The sequence below is a fragment of the Lagenorhynchus albirostris genome, chromosome 1, assembly GCF_949774975.1.
Source record: "Lagenorhynchus albirostris chromosome 1, mLagAlb1.1, whole genome shotgun sequence".
Classification (NCBI taxonomy): Eukaryota; Metazoa; Chordata; class Mammalia; order Artiodactyla; family Delphinidae; genus Lagenorhynchus; species Lagenorhynchus albirostris.
The window spans coordinates 123,032,688-123,055,812 of NC_083095.1; the positions used below are offsets into that span (position 1 = coordinate 123,032,688).

Sequence of the window (23,125 nt, forward strand, 5' to 3'; positions counted from 1 at the left end):
CGGAAGCCTCTCTCCGCCCTCGGCCCCGCCCCCCCGAAGTTTCTTGGGCCCCCGGCAGCCAGCGGGACAGAACGCACTGAGCCGCCGCCCGGCCGGCGGTGGATGGAGGTAACGGAGACCGCGCGGCGCCGGGAGTGAGCGGCCGAGCGGTCGAGCGGCCGGACCTCAGCGGACTCGTCATGGAAGAGGAGGTGAGGACCGGGCCAGTCGGGGGACCTGGGCTGGGGTCTTCGAGACCCTCGCGGCGGTTGGGGTCCCTGGCTCAGGCCCTTGTTCCAGCCAGCCCCTCTCCCGCGGGTCTCCAGGCAAAGCCTAGGCAAATGAGATGAGCAGGGGCGGGGGTAGGGATAGCAGACCCATCCTCCTTCATTATTTCTGTCTTCTCTCACCAACTATGGGCATGGGGGTTGTTATTGTTCCCATTGGATTGATGGGGAGACTGAGGCTCTGGTCAGTTTGATGACTTGCTGAAAGTGTCCTAGGTTGCTGGGCTCGAACCCTGGTTACTACTGACTCCCTGTGCCGTCCACGTCGGATCCTTAGGGCACACTGTGTGTGTGTGTGTGTGTGTGTGTGTGTGTGTGTGTGTTTTGTGGTGGGTCTGTGGGTTCTGGAGTCCCTGTCTCAAGGAATTTTGAGGTTTTGACCCTGTCTGGTGGCCGCAGGACTGGAAAAGTTGCGTTTTCTCCCCTGTTTAAGTCCCTGTGAGTCTACCTTCTCCCCTGCTTGGGTGTCAGGCCCTTGTAGGGGCTGATTCCTGCCCCTGCCTTTCCCACATCCCTGGAGGGCTGACTCCCTGGAGGAGCTGGGCAGCTGGACCAGCAATGCCCCTTGAGCCTCCCTCTTCCCCCTCAGGACCCTCTTGGTCTGGGGTGGGGTCAGACACTCTGTGACCCCTGCCCTTTAGTTGCAGACTCAGTTCTCTCAGTAGCCCCCTCATCCAGGCACACTGCCAGCACTTAATGTGTGACTGTGGAATGCATAAACTAGGGAGGGGCCTGCTGTGGCTAGAGGATTTTGCTTCTGGTCCCCCAAGGGGTCTCAGCTTCTGCCCCTCCCAGACCGAGGGGAGGGGATGTGTCTTTGCCTGGATAAGTGGGGAGGAAATATGAAACTTCACTCTTGGGGCAACCTTGGCTAGCTGGGGACCAGGCTGCCTGTGTCCCCATCAGTGCTCGTCTCCCTGCTTCCTGGGACCACTGCCCAGGGACAGCTGGTGTATCCGTCAGAGTTCTCTCCAGGCTAGGCCCTGCATTTCTGTGGGATGGTAGATAAGTCACTTCCCCTCTAAGCCTGCATTTCCTCTTCTATAAAATATAGGGCCTGGTCTCCTCCCCGGGTCCTGATTGTAGCCCCTTCTCTCAGAATGGGTGGAAATAGGGGGCAAAGTCAGGCCACTATGATTGGCTGTGTTTTCTTGCTGACAGGGGTGGGGCTTCCCCACCCCTGCTGTGAGGGCTGGGCTGTCTGGCTGTGGCCCCTCTCCTTCTCCCAGGGGATTTGGGACAGGATTACTCCATCTCCTGATCTGCTCTGGCCCCCAATTAAGGGAAGTTCTCCTGGGGCCTCCTGGGCCAATGGCTTGTCTGGAGGTCCGCCCAGCCCTGTACTCCCTCTGGTCTTGAGTCTCTAACATTGCCACTTACTGACTCCCAGATGCCGAAAGCTCCCCGCACATCTGGGCTATCTACGGTCTTGCCCACCACCTCCCCACACAGCCGGGAGCTCCCTGTTCCCTACCCCGCCCCCCCTTTGACATCCCTCTTTTCCTCTCATTTCTTTTCCCCTTAACTTCCTCTTGTTTCTCCAGGCCTCAGTGCCCATCCTCCTTTCTCTAAAACACCTCTTAGATCTTAGTCGTCTGCTCTGCCCCATGACCCCAGGCTGGCCTCATCACCTCACTCCCAAATGGCTGCTTTTAGTCCTCCCCTGGCCTTGAACTTCCTCCCCATGCCCCAGGAACCCTGATGCCAAGCCCCCTCAGCCTCAGTGACCTCCTCCATGCAATGGGTTGGTAGTCCCCATCAGCCTGAGATTTGGTGCAAAAGTGCAGGTCTGGGCATGGGGCATCTAACCATTTGTGTTCTCAGGGCCTCAGTTTCCCCATCTATAAAATGAGGGAGGTGGGCAGTCCAGAAATGCGATGGTTTATGTGCAAAAGCTTTGAAAGCTTCAGTTATCAGTGTGAGGTATTGTTGCAACTGGACTCAGGCTTTTCTATCTCTGCCCTGGGGTTCTGCCCCTCTTCCTCTCAGTCATGCCTTTCCCTGGCTTGACCTCCAGTGGCACCAGGCTGCTCCTTTGCCCTAACACATCTAGAGAGTGGCAGGGCAGTGTCCTGTCGCAACACTGGTTTTGTGACCTTAAGCTAATCTTCGACCCTTTCTGGCCTGCACTTTCTCATCCTGTAGTGAAAGGGTTGAGAGTATAGGGTCTTTGGTACCTTCTGTGCCTTTCCTTCTTCTGTGGGCCAAGATGTGTGTCTCTTTCCCTCCTCACAGTCTTACCAAAACCCTTCCTTCTGCAAGGGCTTCCCAAACTAACCCCAAGTCCTTCCCCTACCAGAGAGCCAAGACCGGGGTATCCGTCTGGGTCAGTGCTAGAGCCCTCCCAGTGGGCTGGGATCCTCTCAAGCAGGGGATGCCTACCCAACCCCCAGACTGGGGATTTCCCTTGTGCAGGGTCTGTGTTGCCCCCATCAGACTGGAAGTTCTTCAGGTCAGAGCCTGTGCTTCCTCTCTCTGATTGCCCCATCACAGGGCTCTGACATGGTAGGTTCTTAGCAGAGTTTGGTCAGGGCATCATGGGGTTTAGTCAAAGGGCAAAGGTCATTATCCTAAGCTCCCTGTGATGTAAGGTGCCAACAAGTTCTCTTCTGCTGGTCTCTATCTCCCTGTCATGGCCTGTGTTATGGCTTTCCATGTGCTCCTTTCTGTGCACAGTGTTGGGCTGACTGACCTGGTGTCTTTTTCCTTTTTTTTTATTTTTATTTTTAATGAATGACCCAGAGGCCCTCCCATCTCAGGCAAAGCAGAGCCAGGCTGGTGTCCAGAGGTGCCTCAGGAGCTGCTCACGGTGGGCGGGGGGAGGGCCTGAGTGAGGATGGGTGGGAGAAGAGAGAGCGAAACAGGAAGAACAGTGGTCAGCTGGTCAATAAGAGGAGAGGAGGCCGAGAAACCGGGCTGAGCAGGACAAAACCTCCCCTGTGAGCCCTGCCAAGGGGAGGGCCCGCTTATTAAAACTTACTGGGGCATCTCCGGCCCCCTGGTGGGAGAGTGTCTGAGGGGCAGGGAGAGGGGCTGGTGAAGGATGGCAGGACTCTGACCTCCAGCCAGGCCTGTCTTCTGGTGGCTCTTGCTGTGGCTGATTCCTGGCAAGGAGACCTTCTTCTGGGCTTCGGTTCATGCCACCTCCAGCCCCTCAGCTGTCACTCCCCCCATCCTCAAGTGCGTTCTCTCCTCAGTGCCATCCTGGTACTCCCATCCCTGAAGGCTCTGGACTGGCTTCCCTAGCTAATTCAGTCATGGCATTCACCAGGCACTTCTCTGCTCCATGCGGAGAGGATGGTGGTCAGGGTACCAGGTTCCAGCCCGGCCCCCGGGAGCTTCCAGCTGGCAGGAAGTTATCATGTCTCAGGCTGTGGATGAGGCAAGTAGGGGAGGTCACAAGTGGAGGGGGATGTGAGATCCCATGGGGTCATGGGTGGGCCTCTGCAAACAGGAGGCGAGCTTGGAGCTCAAAAGTAGATCTGGGCAGCATGCTCCGCGGTCTTGTTTGAGAGAAGCCTAGAGTCTGCAGGCCTAGGGGATGGCCATCTGCTGTAGTTGCTAATGGAGGGGTGTGACATGTCAGATGTTGAGGTGGGGTTTCCCATTTCCCACTTCTACCCCTCCAGCCCTGGTGGAGGCCAGCATAGAGGGGTCTCTGTGTGGATGAGGCCCCAGCGGGTCACACAGCCCATGGGGCTGAACACAGGGTCTCTGGTGATGGGGTGGGCGGGCATTGGGTGCATGGTAGGATGCTAGAGCCTCCCCCTTCTTGTCAAAGGGCCCTGAAGTCCCCTCTTTCCCTGATCAGGGTGGCTCATAACTGGCCTGTCAGTAAGCCTCTCACTTCCTCATTTCTCCATCCAGGAAGACCATTTGGGACCATTCCACTTCTCCATTTCTCTTGCCATCTACAAGTTAGGGAGAGACCCTGAGGGGGCATCTCGTATTCCTGGAGCTCCTGGGAGCATTGAGGCCCAGCAGCTAAGCCCAGAAAGGCCTTGTCCTGAATTCTGAACCAGGCCCAGGGAAAGGGTTCCAGAGAGCCAGAGGGGATGGCAGTGACAACAGTAACAATAATGACAGCTGCCATTTACTAAGTTTAGGGTATCTTAGGCATTGCTTTGTATGTCGTATCTTTTTATTCAGCAACAAACATTTATTGAGCACCTATTGTGTGCCAGACACTGCCTAGGCATTGGGGATACAGCAGTAATCAAAACAAAAAACCCTGCCCTCACGGAGTTATAATCCTTGCAACTTCTGTTAATATCATCATTTCACAAATGAAGAAACTGAGGCTTAGAGAGACCAAGTGACCTGCCTCTGGTCTGTGTGACTTGGGCTTCAGAGCTCAGACTCCTGACCACTGGAGTATGCAGTTCAGAGGGGGAGGGGGCCACAGTAAGAACCAGACTGGGGATTCCCTGCCATGATGGAGCACAGGGAAGCCATGCCCTGTCCAGCCCCTGACAGCCTACCACACTTCTGTCTGGACTTGTCCTTCCAAAGGCAGCTGTGGCCACAGGGTATCCCTGGGGAGAGGTATGCTCCTTTTAACTAGAGCCCCATTTTTTTTTTTTTTTTTGTGGTACACAAGCATGTGGGATCTTCCTGGACCGGGGCACAAACCCGTGTCCCTGCATCGGCAGGCGGACTCTCAATCACTGCGCCACCAGGGAAGCCCTGGAGCCCCATTTTTAAGCTTTATGTAAATTATAAAGCAGTCAGAATTAGTCAGTGCCGATTTCCTTCTAGCATCCTGTGGATTCTGACATGCTCTTAGCCCTCCTCTCCTGCACTCTCCCCTTCACACTCACCACTGTGGGTACCAGTCATTGAAGCAAAGTGGTTAGCAAATTGGGTGTATTTTTATTTTCATTTCACAGATATTTCTTGAGCACCCATTATGTGTAAAGGAACGGTGCTGGGTTCTGGGGACCAAATGTGAATTCGACCCCATCTGGTAGGCATATACCTGGCGCCCAGCTACTTAAGCAGGTAATCAAGAGGCACAAGATGTCAGTGACTGGCCTGGAGACTCCAGGGTGGCTGCCATGTCCTAGAGAAGGGTTTGAGTTTACCTCCTGTACCTGCCTGTGGTCGAAGGCAGTGTCCTTGGAGCCCTCGCCAGACAAGGTGGCTACCCTAAAGTCCTGGCCTGGGGCAGGGATGAGGGCAGCGGAACCTCCTGTTTTGGGATAGGATGCAGGGGCCGCAGAGTGGGCTCTCTAGAAGGGCAGGGGTAGGGAGGAAAATTACCACTCTGCCTGCCTGCCTCCTTCCATCCTTCGGATCCTGCATGAACGTCCTTTCCTCTGGGAGGCCTTCCTGAGCCACACGGACCTGAGCCAGGTCCCCCGCTGTCCTCTCGCACTCCCTCCTCTTCACTTCCCCTTCACTGATTCCTTCATAGCATTTCATGGTTGTTAATGTATTTATGTCTGGTGTTTATTGTTCAGCTCCTCCTTCCCCACATTGCCAGCCCCATGAGGGCAAAGATGTGTTCTTTTTATTCTTCCCTGCCTACTCCAGCATCTGTGACATTGTAGGTGCTCAGTACAGCGTGTGTTGACGAGGTTGAATGAATGCACGGGAGGCAGAATGGTGGAGGGGAGAACATGGGGTCAGAGAGACCCAGTTTGAATTCTGGTTTTGTCCTTCCAGCGGTGTGACTCTGGCGAGTCACCTCCCCTCTCGGAGCTTCAGTCTGCTGTGACATGTGGATAATGATGCTACCACCTGGGAGGGTGGTCGCGTGGGTTAAATGAGACAGTTTGGGTAAAACATAATACAGTGGTTCAGTATAAGGTGACTGCAGCTGTTATCGTTGTGGCTGCTGTTGTTAACTGTTATTTCTGATATTGGATTGAGAATATCTGCCTCAGGCGTTGTGGGGAAGCTCAAATGGGGTGATATCAGTAGGTATCCAGCAGAGGGACACATCCCTGTGTGGCCTCACGGCAGCAACCCTCACGGCGCGTCCGGATGCTGTGTTACAGGGCATGAAGGAAGGGGGCCAGAAGCCTCGGGGAGCGCAGACAGCGGACAAGGCTGGCTGGATCAAGAAGAGCAGCGGGGGCTTCCTGGGCCTCTGGAAAGACCGCTACCTGCTCCTCTGCCAGGCCCAGCTGCTGGTCTACGAGAACGAGGTAAGGACCTGCCTGGTCCTGAGTTTGGGGGTGCCGGGTCAGGGAGCAAAGTGAGGGCAGCCCAGGCCACAAGAGGATTCCAGAACCCGGACTGGAAGGCCTGCTTCGCTTTTGACCCGCTGTGCAACCTTGGGCGATTGCCTGGTCTTCTCTGGGTCGGTGTGGTACAAGGACGATACCTCTAGGTGCGAGCGTAGGACTCCTGGATGAGGGGCTCTTTGAAGCATATGTGCACAGGGATGTGTGTGTCTCTTCAGCTGTCCACCTACACTGCAGCTCCCTGTCCCGGGGCTAGGTTCCACATCTCTGAAGTTTCCAGAAAACTGAAGCTTGCTCCACTCGGTAATGATAGTAGAAATAATACTTATTGCTCATGCTTGTTTGGAGGTCTTACATACCTCTTGGAGGATGCTCACAATAGTCCCTTAAGAGTGGTCATCATGGGGACTTCCCTGGTGGTCCAGTGGTTAAGACTCCGTGCTCCCAATGCAGGGGGCCCGGGTTCAATCCCTGGTCAGGGAACTAGATCTCACATGCCGCAACTAAGAGCCCACATGCCGCAACTAAAGATCCTGCACACGGCAACGAAGATCCTGCATGCCTCAGCTGAGATCTGGCACAGCCAAATAAATAAATAAATATTAAAAAAAAAAAGAGTGGTCATCATGTCACATTCTACAGAGGAGCACCCTGAGGCCCAAGGTGGTCAAATCCTGTTCAGCATCTCAGTGAATGAAGGTCAGGTCTAGAGCCAAAGCCAGGGATCTCTCCACCCAGCTATGTCAGCAAGTAAACTCTAAAACTTATTCTTGGTGGAAGTCCTCTAAAGTACGCTGGATATTGTCTGCCTTTCAACAGAAGGTACTGGCCTAATGGAGTCTTTCCTTGGTGGCTCAGAGTCACTGAGGATCAGGCTGTTCCGTACTGCCAGACGGTGCTTTTCAGCTTTGCATTCTCCTCTAACATCAAGCTGCCAGTTGCCGCTTTTGCCGTCCTTGTGCCTCTCACAGTCCTCATATCTTCCCACTTCAGACTTGTGCCCCTTTTCATTTCAGCAGGTTTGGAACTTGGACAACCCAGGATGTAGAAGTTGTGTGTTAAATAAGTGTCAATAAAGTTCTGGGTGAAGACCTGAGGCCAAAAGGTGGCCTTTACTTAGAGATGCTGTTTATGTTCTGGGGTTGAGGCTCTCAGAGGGCCTGTCCACTGCAACTGGGCTATTACTGTATGACTCTGACAGACGGAGTACACGGGGAAGAGCTGGCCTGGGGGCAGAGGAAGGGGGATCCTGCCTGTTCCCCATCAGCCTCTGTCAGCATGCCTCAGGCCGTCTTGGCAAATTCATAACTGTCGCAGACCACGAAAGATCTAGGTGTTCAAAGGAGCTGCCTTTGAGAAGCATCTCACCTTTCCTGACCAAGTCCCCAGGCTCATGGAGTTGGGGTGTCAGAGAAGCAGCCGGAGGAGGCCAAGGGGGTGAATGGTGCAGACAGCCCCCCAGATGTTCTCTACTGCTGCTGGCCCCAAATTAGGATGTGCTGTGGCGGCAGCAGGGGGCTATTTTTATAAATAAAGGGGGCTGTCGCAGCTTCCTCCAGTCCCAGCTGCCATAAGAGTTCAGTGACAGGCCCCCCACCTGTCAGCCCATCAGGCGCTACCAGACTTGTCCTGGGTCACCTCTCTACATCTGGCCCACGTCTGGGAAGCAGGAAGGATTTCATATCCCCTAAACACAAAAAAGTCTAAATCATGCTTTAAAAAAAAAAATCACTATTCAAAACCTCAGGGCAGTTTTAAGAACTTAGCACTCGGGGGTGGGGGAGCTTGGCACAGGAGAAGGAGTTGAGAAATGCTTACTAGTTCAATTCCTCTTTCTGATGTAAGGAACTAGGCGAGTGCGAATGACTCTTGGCTGTTTCTTTGCTGTCAGTGAGGCTGACATTCCAAAAATGCTGCCCCCGCCCAGTGCCTGCTGGTTTATCCGACTTTTCTGAGATGCAGAAGGGCCGGATGATTCAGCGTTTCAGGTTGAGAGGAGACCCAGGTCAGGCAGCCGTGGGGAGCTGGGTGGTGGAGATGGAGTGACTTTTGTTTCCAGACAGAGGAGGGTATGTTTGGGCCGGTAGCTGCCTAGTCGGGGGAGACCTGTGCCCATGGGGTAGGTGAACCTCTCTCTCTGGGATGGGGGTCGGGGGGACGTCCTTTCTGGAGTCTCACTCTGAGTCAGGCATTCAGTTCAGCAAACTTTTCCTCTTGAGGGCTGCCCCTTGTAGGGTGCTGTAGGGGGAACAGAAAGGAGAGCAGACACATGCAGCAGAGGGTAGAGAGAGATGGCTCAGCAGGGAGTTAGGACCATTCTTCCCCATGACAGGGTGTCCCTAGCACCTAGTAAGATGCCTGCAGAAGTGCCCTCTGATGGGGACCCTTAGAGGAGGGAGAGAGCACTGAGGCTTAGTTAGGCTCTTGCAGGTGAGCAGGGCAGCTTCCTGGAGCAGGTGGATTTTACCAGCCCTTGTGTTGAGTGCAGGAACCTGGAAGGGACTGGAGACTAAGTATTGGAAAGAGGTGCGTGGAGGCAAAGATGGGAAAAGACACCTGTTTGAATCTAGATGGGAAAGATCAGGCCACCCTGGCCACCTGTTCCTCTTTCCCTGAAAGGCTGAAGAGAGAGTAGGTCAGTGGTTACTCACCTTAGCTGTACAATCATCTGCTTTGAAAAATACTGATGTCTGAGCTCTGTCCCCCGGGGATCCTGATGTAATTGGTCTGGGATGTTGCCTGGGCACTGGGTTTTTTTTAAGCTACCAGGTGCCGCCAAGGTTGAGAATCTCTGGTATAGAGCAGAGGTTCGCAAACTTTTGTATAAGGGCTTGTTAAAACTCAGATTGCCAGGCCCATTCCCCCAAGATTATGATTCAGTAGGGATGGGCCTTGAGAATTTGCATTTCTTTTTTTTTTCCAATTATCCAATTTTTTTATTATTAGATTTAACAGACAGAAAATTATATTTCAATAACTTTAACTAGAACAAACGTAACAGGGGTAAAAAAAGATTACAAAAACTTAAACTACATCTTGACGAAGACCTGTAAGAAATAATGTGCAAACCAGCGCTGGTCCCCAGATACACTTTGCATTAACTTTTTTTTTTTTTTCACACACACACACACACACTGTATTTTATTTTTACAAGAGATAAATAAACTGACACCAAGCATTGTAAATGGATGACCACAACAAAAGCAACAATGATTGCAATTACCAAACACGAAACACACTCACACTATGTCATAATATTGACATTCAGTCCAGGAATCCTCCACTGTAACAGCTCCTTTACTTTGCAGTGAATATTGATTTGTATATTTTTTGCCTCTGAGTCCTTGTGGGATATATATATATATATTTTATTCAAGAGAATTTGCATTTCTAACAAGTCCTCAGGTGATGCTGTGGCTGCTGGCCCAGGTACCACACCTGGGGGCCACTGGTGCAGAGCAGCCTGCAGCTAGGGCACTGTCCAGCTTCTGGCTCTGCCTGGAAGGAGTCTGATATGCTACAAAGGGCTCTGGCTTGGGAGTCAGAGGATGGGTGTTTGCGTTTGGCCCTGCTCCTTACATTTGGGTCTGTGCCCAAGGGTAAATCTCTTCGCCTCCAGCTCTCATTCTCTTCCTCTATAAAATGAGACAAATACTGGGGCTCTAGGATTTCAGGGTGCTTGAGGGACTCAGGAGAATCGGGGATGCAGAAGTGCTCGCTAAGTGTCAGAGTTTCTTAGTATATGCGACTTATCATGGAGGGAAATTGGGGCATTTCCTCTGCATATAATCGAGTCACTGCCTCCCGGATATTCCACCCCAAACTGTGGAGCACTGAGGCGGTCCCTGGTTGGATGCTCTGCATGATGTCCAAGAGCAGGAGTTGGCTTAACTTGCGTGCCCGTCTCCAGGGCCTGCATCTGCTTCCCTCGAGTCTCCAGGGGGCGAGTGTGCCACACCCAGGAAGCTGTTCCAGCTGGGTGTCCCCTGGAAGTGGAACCAACTGACCAACACTGAGGGAGGAGGGTGTCCCAGACAGCTGGCTGGAGAGGCACCTGGTGGGTAGAGCCCATGAGGAGAAAACACTCAAGGGCCAGGGCTGGCAGGCAGAAAGGCAGCCCAGCCAGTGTCCAGGGGTGGCCGAGAAGAGGCTGGCCACTGTCCTGGCCACCAGCCTTACTAGTGATGAGGCCTCACGGTGGCAGACTCAGGGGGCACTCTAGAAGGAACCCTTGCCTTCTCCATTGTGCAGGCCATGGAGAGTGGCCTCTCACCCCAAGCCAAGGGTCAGCAGAGGAAGATGCCAAGTGGGGAAGTCAACTCCGGATCACTGTGGTGAAGGCGGGTTGTGTAACCTCAAACAGCCTTATTCACGCTTCTCTCTGTGGCTCTGCCTGGAAAGCCTTTTTTTCCCCTCGTTTGTGACAACTTGCTCCTCCTTCCAGACCACCTCTTTCACAGGTCTCTGCCTGGCTTCTGGGCCTGCGTGGACTCCCTGGCGCACTTTCCTAAGCCTTTCTAGCTTCCCCGTTGCCTCCTTTGACCTTAGGCGCATTTGAGTCAGCCCTGCCGCCCGCCTTCGGGCTGTGAGCCCCATTTCTCCTATGGATGGTGAGCCTGGAGGGCATCCCTCCAACCGGCGTGGACTGAACACCGTCTCCTTGCCAGGGTCTGAATGCTGCATCTTGGTGGTTGATTGGCAGCCCGAGGGCCCCCTCTGACCAAGCAGTGCCCTCACTGAGTGGGATCAGGGTCTGGGGTGGGGCCTGGGTGTTTGAGGGTCTAGGGCATCTAGCTCTCACCATGTCCCCTGTGTCTCCCTCCCCAGGATGAGCAGAAGTGTGTGGAGACAGTGGAGCTGGGCAGCTATGAGAAGTGCCAGGACCTTCGTGCCCTCCTCAAGCGGAAACACCGCTTTATCCTGCTGCGGTCCCCAGGGAACAAGGTAGGGCAAGGCCTGCTGCTGACTGACCTTGCTCCAGGCCAGGGTCTGCTGGGCAAGGTCACCCCTGGAAGGCTCTCTGAGACAGGCTGGGCCCCTGGATGCAAGTCTGCAGGTTCTCTGTTGAATGTGGCTGAGGCTCAGACCCAGGGGCTGCCACAGGTTGGACCTTTGGCTTGCTTTTAACTTGAAGTCGCCCCAGCTCCTGGTTGATAGGAGGCGCATTTAGAGCTCTGCTGAGAGCTCTGCTCCCCTCTCCCCTTCTAGGCCCTGGGGCCTCCTTCCCAGGCTGTAGTTGGAAAGTAGTCTTTGGGAGGTGGGGCCCTTGGCCATCTCCCGGACCCAGGAGGCCCAGGACTGAGGCAAGAAAGCTGGGGATGAGGCCTTCACCCCGCCAGGCCTCTGACACCCTGACGTAGTCAGGCGGCCACACCCTCCCCTCATCCCAGGCCTTCCTGGGTGGGCCACCTCTCCTACCTTTCATCCTAGGCTCAGTGCTTGGACCTGCAGCCCCCCAGCTTTCCTCCCTTTGCACTGTTCTTTCTTGGCTGAAGCTGGAGGAAGTCTCTTGCCTGAGAGGTTTTCGCCCTGGGACATGCTGTGTGTGTGGATGAAGTTCGCTGTTTGCACCCCGCACCTCTGGCAGGGGGTCCGGGTGGGTGTTAACATGTGGTAGAGTTTCACAGATGTCAGGAGGGAGATCAGATTGGAGGCTGGCATTTACAGCACCTCTCGCCAGGTCACACCAATCTGCAGCTGGGCCGTGCCTTGCCCCAACCTCTGCATGTCATGTGGAGCCTCGCAGAGCGGGGCTGAGTCACAGAGGCTGGGGGTTGGAGAGTGGGCCTCGTCTGGGCTTGCCCGAAGCCATTCTGTCTCTTTCATAGGTTTAAGGGCCAGGAACCCAGTCCTCTGTGGTCCCCGGAGCTCTGGGCCCTGGAGGAGACCATGATGCTTTACTCACTAACCCTCTGTCCCACTTGGCGGTGGTTGGGGGCAAGGGAGCCACCGTGGAGCTCTGACCCTGGGCGGGGTGGGGGGTGTGTGTGCCCAGGGTAGGGGCAGGTTTCATTGACCTCTGATGCTTAGGGCTCTGTGAGGAAGGGGAGAGCCACATTTTGGTCTTTCAGGCCCTGGAACCCCGACCCTGTCCTGGAGATCCACTTCCTCTCTCAGTGGCGCTGTATTTGTGTGTGTGTATTTGGGAAAGGTGTAGAGTGCGCTATATGTGAAGGTCTGCCTGTGTGCCTGATACACGTGTGTGCACCTCTTTATGTGCCGCTGAGTGTTCGCCTGGCCCAGGGGCTGCCTGGGTCTTTGTGTGTCCCTTAGTGAGCATATGTGGATGTGAGGTGGAGGGGACCTTGCTTCTCTGTCCTCTGCCAGCACGGTTCTGTGGGCCACCTCCTTTCGCGGCTCTGAGAATCATCTGGTGGTGGGCCAGGTGGGTCGGGCCCCACTCGGGGGGGGGGGGGCGTCACCTTCCGAGAGGCCTGTTTGTGCAGCTGCATTGTCAGCTGCTTCGGCCAGCACCCTCCCTTTCATCCCTGAATCGTGCCAAGAGTTCAGGTCAGCTCTGGGTGACCCTGGGAGCAGGGCGAGGGTCGGGGAGATAGGGCCGTGGGGTGATTGGTGGGGGCTGCTGGGCAGCGGGAGCACAGCCCACGCTGGTTCCGGCTCAAGGGCCCCTGACCCTCGGCACCCAGGAGCTCACACAGAGAGTGGGCGCTCTCCAAAGGCCAGATGGTAGACGGCCCCGCCCCCCCAAGCATCCTCTCTCCTTTCCTATCGCCCTGGGTGTTCCCCTCCTCAGGGAGGCTGCAGGCTGGCCGGGAGGTCACATGACCCCGGCTGTCTGGTCCAGAGGCCGCCTTTTTTTCCCTCTAATCAAATAAACAAAGACTCCAGTGTCTTGCGTGCCCCTCTCCCTCCTGCCTCCCTGTCCCCACGCCCCTGCCATGAGGTCACAGGCAGACGCTGCCAGGAAGCAGGGTGGCCTCTGCTGGGCCTTGCTGCCCCGCTGGTTTCAGCCAGCTTGGCCCTTTCCTCTTTCCTGTCTCCTCTCTCCCCCTCCCGCTTCTTTCCTCTCTGCCATTTTGTCCTCCCCCCTTTTCCAGCCATGTGGGCCTTCTCTGTGTCCAGTCCCGTTAGCTTCTCCTAGTGGGGCCTGCTAGGAAGGGCTTGAGGAGGGACGTGTGCAGCCTTCAGGACACAGGGGTGGGGCAAGAGGAGCAACTTCTTGGTCTCCTGTTTGTCCCCATTCGGACCACCTTGTGGGATGCCTGGCTCATTCAGCAGGATTTCAGGGTTCCTTAGGGTGATGCTGGGTCCCATTTAACTTCGTATTCCCTCTCCTAGGGGAGCCCCTGGGCCAACACCCTCCCCCCAGCCTGCCTAGGTGGGCTGTCAATGGGAAAGGGTCACAGCTTGGGTTGAGTCCAGTGGTTGTGTTTTTGTCCCACTGAGGCCCTGAGTAGTAAAGAGACCTGTGCAGGTCTCATTGCAGGTTGGTGCGACTAGAACGCTGTGAACTTGACTCTCAGGCCAGTGCTCTTTCTCTTGCTGCATCTGTTGCTGAGTTCAAGTGTATGCCTCTCAAGCTCTCTGGGATGCTAAGTCCTGCACCAGGCAGGGACCCCACCAACTCAGGGCCTGTGAGCAGGAGAAGCGTAGCTGGGCTCATGGGCTGCCCTGGGTCACCTTACTCGCAGCCCTCATTCAGGGCTGGGTGGGCCCTTTCAGAGCCCAGATGCAGCGCTGTCCCTTCCTGAGCCCCTACCGGCCCTGACGGCTGGGCTGAGGCAGTTGCCAAGGTGCCCTGGGGTTTTCGACTTAGCTGCCGATCTGCTGCCAGGATCAAATTTACCCTGGTCATGCAAATGAGCATTGGGCTGTGCCTGGCATGGGGAGGTGGGTGGAACCAGGGCCCTGTGTGAGGAGAAGGCAGAGGCAGCCAGGAGGAAGTTATATAACAAGGATGCTGAGGGGGCCAGGCGGGCTGCATGTTACATAACTGGGAGAGCAGCAGGAGGGAAAGCGCTATCTTAACACCCGGGCAGGGATGGGCAGCTGGCGACCCGCCTGACAAAGAACTAGGGCTTCCTAGTGTCAGAGTGCGCAGCGGCCCCAAAACAGGAACCTTGGGCCAGTTCATTCATTGATTAGCTATTCATTCAGTAACCATTTCTGAGTACCTACTATGTGCCAGGCTGTGGCTTTAGTCATGTTTAATTCCCTCAGCATTGCTTTGTGGTAGGCGGTGTCATCCCTTTTTCCAGATGAGGAAACTAGGACTGTTTTGTCCAGAAGGAGATAAATGGTGATAATTCCTAGTACTGAGCACCCGCTCTGTGCCCGCTTCCACGTTTAACACTTTGCTACATCACTGATCTTCATAGCTCCCTGAGGCTCCGAGTCAGCCAGCTGTGAGTGCTGGTCTGTCCAGCTCAGAGGCCCTACTGCTGTGTCCACCATAGGGGTGGCTCCTGGGTTTGTGTGACCTCACTCCTTCCACTGTTTCCTGTCTGACCATGGGGCCTGACAGGAAGGGGCCTCTCTGAGCTGCCTTCTGATGCTAATGTAGGAGTTCAGAGCTCCTGCCTGAGGTGGGAAGGAACCCGTGGGGTGGCGTGGGATGAGGTTGGGTGTGAGGTCAAGTCATGGGGTTACTTTAGGCCACCTTGGCCAAGTCCCATCCCATCTGATGAGCCTCTTTTTTCTTATCTATATGATGAGGGGGCTGGAATTGACCCCCTAATGCCCTTTCTCTCTTGCAGCCTGTGATTCAAGGCCAGAAAGGAGACCCTGGGACTTTTTCACTTGTCCAGGACTGGTTGTGGGGCCCACTGGGCAGCTGCAGGCGGCCCTGGTTCCAGTGGGCCTTCACCAATGGACACCCCTCATGCCTGTCACCTCTGTCATTGTACTCAGTCTGATGGAAGTAGACTGAGACTACTCCTACTTTACAGAGAAAACTCAGAGGTCAGGCAGCTGGTCTGGGGGAGTCACATGGAGTGAGACCAGATCTGGGCAAGGCTGATTTGAATCCAAATCTCTGGCAGCTATATACATGGAGAGGGCCCCTTCTCTGCTGGATCTGTCCCCTCCCTTGCTCTGAAGCCCCAGTGTCAGACCTGACGTGGGGGTCATTGTGGTTTGCTCCTGACCAGCTGTGCGGGGGCAGACTTCAATCTTGGGTGGGAAGCTTCCTCAAGACCCCAAATGGGAACCCTTTTAACCATCTACTATCCACCCCACGCATGCCCCTTGCAGGTCAGCGACATCAAGTTCCAGGCATCCAATGGGGAGGAGAAGGAATCCTGGATCAAAGCCCTCAATGAAGGGATCAACCGAGGCAAGAACAAGGCTTTCGACGAGGTGCGATGAGGTCCTGTGGACGGCTCTGGGTCTCCTTTCCCACCGTGTGTGATCTCAGAGTGGACCCTGCCCCACCCCACCCTGACAGCCCCTTGATTATGTCACTGCTACAAACACTGGGGCATCTGTGGTTGTTACCTCGTTTGATCCTCACAACACCCCTCAAAGTAGGTGGTTGTGTTCCCATGTTACAGATGAGGACACTGAGGTGTAAGGAAGTTAAGTAACTTGTTTTAAATTAAAACGTGGGTAAGTGGTGGGGTAGAACTTAACTGGGTGCAGCCATGCATCCTTTCCAACCCAGCCCCAGCCGGAAACAGCAGGAAACAGCAGAGAGGTCTGTGGGTGAGCTGAGAGCCTGACAGCTCACTCTTCAGTTGGGCGGTGAAGTCCAAGCTTGGCTGGCTCTAACCCTGGGCCTCCTTATCTGCTTGCAGTGGCCACCCAGCCCCCTGTGCTGTAGTGGTGATGGCAGCAGGGCCACGATCAGGCTTTCGGCAGGCAGGGTGTCCCAGGGGGCCAGATCTCCTAGGGAGGGTTTATCTTTGATATCATGGATTCATAGCTGTTTGGGCAAAATGGGCTTGGGGGGCCACCTAGAGTGACCCCTTGGATTGCAGAAGACTGAGACCCAAGGGGAGCGAATTTTCCCACGCAGGTTCCCTCTTAACACCCAGGTTCCCTGCCTCGCAGCCATGGCGCCTGGATCACGTCTTACGTGACTGTGCCATGCTCAGCCCTTCACTTGCTTGGGAAAGTATCCCCATTTCAGGGGAGAGAGTGTTGGAGGCCACAGGAGCATGGCCTGGGTCTTGGCCCACAGCCTTGGCGGAGCAGGACCAGCTCCTCCACTGCAAAGATCCTCAGGTGGGCCTGAGCCTCACCTGTGGGCAGAAGAGTCTTAGCCCACCCCCCCACTGCAGGGACAGGCTGCTCCGGGATTCAGAGTCTGGATTTCCCACGTGACTCTTCCTATGGCTTCCCGGCTACTCCCCACCCCCATTCCTTATCCTTAGAGAGGAGATGCTGCCCCCCAGACTCCCTGACCCCAGGGGGTGGAGGCCCTGCTCTTTCTTGAGCTATCCCCAGGGGTCCTGAGAGAGTGACTGGGGCCAGGGAAGGTCTTTTCTGGAAGCCAGGTACTAGGGGATCGTGGGCTGTCTTCTCCCCGCTCCCCCACAAGCTAAGCGCAAGAGCAGCCTTGGGGCTGCTTACGTATTGCAGTGGACTGAGGGGTGAGAGCTGATAGCCCACATTTGGGCAGGAAGACTGGGGCTGTGCAAGCAGCTGCAGAGAAGAGAGAGCCTCAGACTGCAGAGAGATGACACAGGCTGTGGAGAGTCGGGGGGGGAAAGCAGGGAGGTGCCTCAAAGAGAAGGACAGCTGGGGCCCTTGACCCTGTCAAGCAAGGATGCAGGTGCAGACCCTGCCTCTGAGTCTCAGGTTAACGCCTGGGCGTTTCCTCCTCTCCTCAAGGCCTGCTGGGGACTGACGTGGTTCCCTGTCCTTCCCAGGTAAAGGTGGACAAGAGCTGTGCCCTGGAGCATGTGACACGGGACCGCGTACGTGGGGGTCAGCGGCGCCGGCCCCCTACAAGAGTCCACCTGAAGGAGGTAAGGCCTTGGCCCCAGCTTGGGAAGGTTGGGAGTCAGATGAGCCTGGGACCACAGCTCCTTAGGTGGCCGCGGGCTTGGGCCACCTTTTTCCTGAGCACTCTTGGTATCGGGCTGCCTGAGTGGCATGCGGGGTGTCGGTGTGGAGGCGCGAGTGCTGTATGTCCTCAGGGAGTGGGTGCGCCTGCTTCCCGTGTTGAGTCCACGGGCCTTAACCCAAGCTGGTGCTGGAGGGAAACTGAGAGCCTGAGGCTAGTCCCCGCCTCTCAGAGCTCAGCTTCCAGCCGGAGAGGAGACCTGTCCGTGGACTGCTCCAAGCAGCGCTCTCTAATTTTGGTACAGAGGGCGGCTCAGGCAGGCTGAGCAGGAGGGACCACGGAGGACCCACAGACACCTGAGCTGACCCTTGAAGCATGGGAACAGTTTCAGAGGGCAGACTTGGAGTGAGGGAGGTCCTGGGTGGAGGGAATGGTGCGAGCTTGAGGCCCAGGGCAGGGGAGTTTGAGGTGTGCCTGGTCCCTTTGGCTGGGAGATGTGTCTGGGAAGGTGGGGTAGGGGGGAGGAAATTGTGGAGGCCTTGAAAGCAGGAGTCGGGGGCAGGATGGATGGGAGGGTGCGTTGCAGAGGTCAGGTGGAGGCCCTGGGTAGGATGGGTCAGGTTGATGGAGGGAAAGGCAGGGGGCCAGGAAATAGAGGCAGGGGTGGGGCCTCTAGGCCCCAGGAGTGGGTGAAAAGGGAGGGGCCGGTGCAAGAGACACTGGGAAGCAAGAGCCACCTGGGCTTGTGATTGAATTCAGGACTCGGGGAGGCGGACTGGACCAAGAGGGAGGGTTGTCAGGAGTGCCCCCAAGCCTGGAGACCCGGCGAAGGGAGGCCCTGGACACAGGGAATGTGGGGAGAAGGGAGGAGAAGGAAGTTATGGGCAAGGGGGAGGGGGCAGGGAGGAGCCCTTCGTCAGACCAGTGTTACTGATGGGTGTCGATAGTTGGGGGAGAGACCTTGGAGGCCAGGAAAGAACCTCAGCAGATGCTGCCTTTGGGGAATGGGGGGCAGTAGGGAGCAAAGGAAGAGGAAGCCAGAGAGTGGCGCATCCGGAGAGAAGGGCACAGGACTGGGGGTCATCAGCCAGGTTGGCAGCCACAAGTCACGAGGCAGGACTGAGGAAAAGGCAGATGGTGACGTTTACAGCACATTTTCTCAGCTTAGGGCTGTCATGGGGTGCAGGGCTGGGGATGCTGGAGAGAAGGAGATAGACCATGGCGGGGAAGGAGGGAGACAGAAAGGGGCCAAGGTCATTGGAGGGTTTGCTGGTGAGATGAGATAGCCTGTTCATGTCTGTCAGCGGAGGGAAAAAAGCCTGCAGAGGGAGTGACTGAAGTAGCCAGAGAGGAAAGTCATGTCTGAGGGAGGAGGCCTAGGAGGTGTGGGGCAGGCCAGCCTTGGAGAGGGGAACCCTCTGAGAAGAATTCAGGGAGGCACTCGTGTCCGGTGACTGAGCGCATGTGTAGGCCAGGTCACCCTGTGTGTGTAAAAGGGAGTGAGGGACCTTGAGGGACCTTGGGAAGGGCCTCCTGCCCAGCCCCGCTCCAGGCGCTCTGAGGCTCCCTGGGAGTTTTCCCCATGACCGTGGGGCTGCTGGGTGTCCCTGTGGGCCCCTGGGGCCAGATGGCGCCAGCTGCCTGCTGGGTGCAGCTGTTCTCCTCTGGCACTCAGCTGTGGTCTGGGGCTGCCCGTGTCTGGGGCCACATGTGACAGCACGAGGAGAGTGGGCACCAGCTGCTGAGCAGCTGGGCAGGCGAAGGCTGGAGAGCTCTGGCCCGGAGGGCTGGCCGACTGGACAGAGGTCTGCAGGGCGAGCAAGCTCAGAATGACGCAGGAGACCCATATGTGGGTTCTGGTCCTGTCGCCTGCTGACTGTGGGGACCCTGGGTGGGTGGTTGCAGAGAAGGGACCCTCCCAAGGCCCACAGCCAGGCTGGAACCATGTCCCCTGACACCCAGGCCAGCACAATTGCCATTCAAAAGAGCAGCCTATCACACAGGCTGGAAGAAGCCAGGCTGGGGCGCTGAGAGCGCACCCTAGCTCTGGCTTCCTGGCCTGTGATTTCAAAACCAGGAATTCTATGGAAGTGAGAGACAGGAGGGGATTCATCAGAGAATCACTTTAGCTTCTAATCAGGTGGCTTTGGAAACCAGAGCAGAGGGCATGGAGAGTAGGGGGCCAGGGGCCTGGGCAGCCTAGATGGGAGGGCTTAAATACCTTGTAGGTGGGCACACCTGACCCAGTGGCTGGTCATCCAAGTTCATGCCCATATCCTGCCCCTCCACCCAGGTAGCCAGTGCAGCATCCGATGGGCTTTCGCGCCTGGACCTTGATGTTCCTGACAGCGGGCTGCCAGTGTTTGCCCCCAGCAATGATGTCAGGGCAGCCCAGCCCCGGGAGACACCCCGGCCCCCCATGCCTCCTACCAAGCCTTCTGCAGCACCTGAGACGACCAGTCTTGGTGACGGAGTGGAGACCCCTGTAGGGGAGAGAGCCTCAACCCCCGTCCCAGCAAGCTCTGAGGCCCACCCTGAAAGCCGAGAAGACTCAGAGACTCCAGTGGGGGAGGACAGGGGCTCTGAGCAGCCCCCCAGCAGGGTCCTGCCTGACAAACTGAAGGTGAGCTGGGAGAGCCCCAGCCCTGAGGAGCCCCCTGACCCTGAGAGTACAGAACCGCCCCAGGTGCCCGATTCTGGGACTTCCAAGGCCGTGCCTAGGGAGGGTGGGAAGCCCGCTCCACCCCCGACACCCCCAGCCAAGATCTTATCGGAGAAACTGAGAGCCTCCATGAGTGGCGTGCAGGCTTCTGGGCCAGCCCAGAGTCCGGGGGCCTCTGAGACCTCTGCCCAAGGCCCAGCACAGGTCTCGGTGAATGGTGTGGATGACAGCCCTGAGCCCATCAAGCCATCCCGGGATGCAGGCACCCCAGGAACTTGCCCAAAGGATGCAACAACGTCCACAGCACTGCCCCACTGGGACCCGCAGCCTCAGTTCCATCCCCGCTGCTCCTCCCTGGGGGACCTGCTTGGGGAAGGCCCCCGACGTCCACGGAAGCCAGGGGAACAGCTGTATCGGGCCCAGCTGGAGGTGAAAGTGGCCTCGGAACAGACGGAGAAACTGTTGAACAAGGTGCTGGGCAGTGAGCCGGCCGCTGGGAATGCCGAGGCGCTGCTCAGCCAGGCTGTGGAGCAGCTGAGGCAGGCCACCCAGGTCCTGCAGGAGATCAGAGATCTGGGAGAGCTGAGCCAGGAAGCACCTGGGCTCCGGGAGAAGCGGAAGGAGCTGGTGACCCTCTACCGGAGAAGCGCACCCTAGGGCCTGCCAGCCCAGAGCATGGTCCCTCCCGGCCGACTCAGTCCACTGGAGCCCAGCCCTGCCGAGAAATGTGCTTCTTTCCAGGCTGTAGAAGGGCCATCAGGCATGTCAGGGTTTGGCCAGGACCTGCAGAGACTCCTGGGATCCTTCTCGCCCTGCCCTGGCCAGAGGTGCCAAGTGCCACCCAGGGCTGCTCTCTGGCCGGGCCTCCAGCTCTGGGCTTGGGCTGGGAGCACGCATGCGGTACCTCTGTGCTGGCGTGGTTGTTCCGAACAGCCCCAGGGCCCTGGCACAGCGCTCGGGTTTTTGAGGGCGGTGTCATCTCTGCTTCGCGCCCTCAATAGTTTACATTCCTGACTTCTGAATAGAGCACAGCTGAGCCCCCCTGCCGCCTCCATGTCCAGATGTTCCCAGGCAGAGGCAGCTTCAAGCCATAAGCAACCCTCCCCACCCCCCCATTCCTAGTAGCTGCAGGGGCCTTGGGTCTAGACTAGAGGTTTGTCCTTCAGCTGAGTGAGACCTGGAACCCAGCTAGGGCCTCTGAAAGCAGGTGGGAGGCATCTGTGTGAGAAAGCCACTAGCTGTGGGCCCCCTCCCTGGGCCTGTTTCCTATTCTGCAGGCCTTCCCCTCTGGTGAGCCGTGATTGGGGGACTCCAGGGTGGAGGAGGAACTCAAAGGGTCTCGTAGTCTAGTCCCTGCCCCTGGACCCGCTTGTGTCCAGCCTTGCACATTCCTGTACAGGTGAACCCGATGTCGACATCAGAACATCCTGTATGTAATTCATTATAAATCAACCTTCAGAAGAGAAGCTGCCCCAACTTCTGTGCCTCCCAGATGGGATTTATATCTGGGTCTCTGTGGTTGCTTCTGAACCCAAACAGGTCCGGTATCCCAGTTATTTCTTCAAATGCCGTTGGGAGTGTGTTGGGACCTGAACCCACTTCCCTCTCCCCTTTCCCCTCACCCCTCTGGCTCAGGCTAGAGGGACTGCTCCTCCTGAACTTCTTGTGGAAGGAGCATTAGCTCCTGTCCCTTTCGTGGTCCGTGCCTGCACCCTGGGCCTCTCCCGAGCCCCTCCCCGCCGTCGTCTCGGGCTCCAGGAGCACATCCAGTCTCCATCCTGCTGCAGCGGCCGGACTGAGGGCAGTCTCTAGGTGCAGAGGCCCTGAGGGCCACAGCCACTCTCCCTGGGGCCTGTGGGAGTAGGCGCAGCTTCTGACAGGCCTGCTCAGGGGTTTCTGCAAGTGCACTTTTGTTTACTGAAAGAGAAGGAGGGTCACAGCTGCGTGCCTGGCCTTCCTGCCCACTGCCTCACCCCCAGCCACCAGTCATGCCCTCTGAGGCCCGCCGGCACAGCTCACTGCCTTCTTCTCCTTGGTTCTTGAGGACAGTGGCCAGGGATCAGGAGGGGCACGTGTCCACCCTGCAGCCTGTACTGGGCAGGGGTGGGGGCAAGCAGCAAGGTCACGGCTCGTGAGCCCGCCTTGGCCTCCCTAAGCCACACTCCTTGAACAGACTAGGCTCCCATGCCCCAGTCTGATGTCTCTCCATCTGTCTCCAGTGTGAGAGCAAGAATGTCACCAGGGGCTCACAGTCACGTGGCCCCCTGCAGTCTTCCTTTGGGGAACAGCCTTGCTCCACCAGCAGCCTGGGCTGGCTGGAGCATTAGCCAAGTCACCTCCTTCCTGGGACTAGAGCCTCAGTTTCCTCCTCTGATAAGTGGCCAGGCTGAGCAAGTAGCTCTGGGGTCACCTTAGTGGCCTAATGCCATTGGTTTCTGTGGGCTTCCTGTGCCTTGGCAGCCTGGACCCGAGGGGGAAGCCAGCTTCCAGGGGAGGGGAGAGGATCGGGAATTCACAGGGGCTGCCTGGCCTGCCTCCTTGAGGAGGGTGGCATTCCATGCCTTCTGCTTATGAAGCGCCTTTCTTGAAGTTTGGCAATAAATCCCTTTTCATGGAACTTCGCTGCCACAAGCCTGTTTGTTGGTGTGGGGACCAGCTCCAGGGCCTCATGGAAGCAGAGGGTAGGTGGTGGTTGACCGGGGCATCACCTTTCCTCCAAGCTCTCTTCGAGGGCCCACTTCCCATAGTCCAGGCTGGGGGCCTCGCCCTCCCTCAGTGCTCCACCTTCGCCAAACTCGGCCAGGTGCTCCAGTCTCATCCCCTGCCCCCAACACGTTTCTACAGCCCGGAGGCCAAGTGTCATAGGGAACAATGCTTTTCAGTTTTTAAAAACTTCATTTGGAAATAATTTCAAACACAGAGAAAAGTTGTGAGAGTAAGTATAGTACAGAGAACACGCATATACTCTACTCAGATTGACCTGTTGGCTTGTCTTTCGAGTGCCTTCTCTCTGTAATATATACACAATTTTTTTTCT

General features: G+C 56.5%; 1 protein-coding gene across 2 annotated transcripts; it reads left to right on the plus strand.

Moving 5' to 3' along the window:
- On the plus strand, positions 1-22,705 carry PLEKHO2 (pleckstrin homology domain containing O2). Of its 2 annotated transcripts, XM_060151787.1 has the most exons (6): positions 1-191; positions 6,269-6,418; positions 11,285-11,401; positions 15,671-15,775; positions 17,290-17,388; positions 19,720-22,705. In XM_060151787.1, exons 1-6 carry the CDS (start codon positions 180-182, stop codon positions 20,743-20,745), a joined length of 1,509 nt encoding a protein of 502 aa, XP_060007770.1. In that variant the 5' UTR covers positions 1-179; the 3' UTR covers positions 20,746-22,705. The 2 variants fall into 2 exon arrangements, with proteins under 2 accessions (XP_060007770.1, XP_060007780.1); XM_060151797.1 differs by lacking the exons at positions 1-191; positions 6,269-6,418; positions 11,285-11,401 and adding an exon at positions 12,885-15,379.
- The last annotated feature ends 420 nt before the right edge of the window (positions 22,706-23,125 follow it).

Coding starts and splice junctions, on each gene's coding strand:
- PLEKHO2 (XM_060151787.1), top strand. Junction 6,419..11,284: donor TGCTGGTCTACGAGAACGAG/GTAAGGACCTGC, acceptor CTCCCTCCCCAG/GATGAGCAGAAGTGTGTGGA. Junction 15,776..17,289: donor AGAACAAGGCTTTCGACGAG/GTGCGATGAGGT, acceptor TGTCCTTCCCAG/GTAAAGGTGGACAAGAGCTG.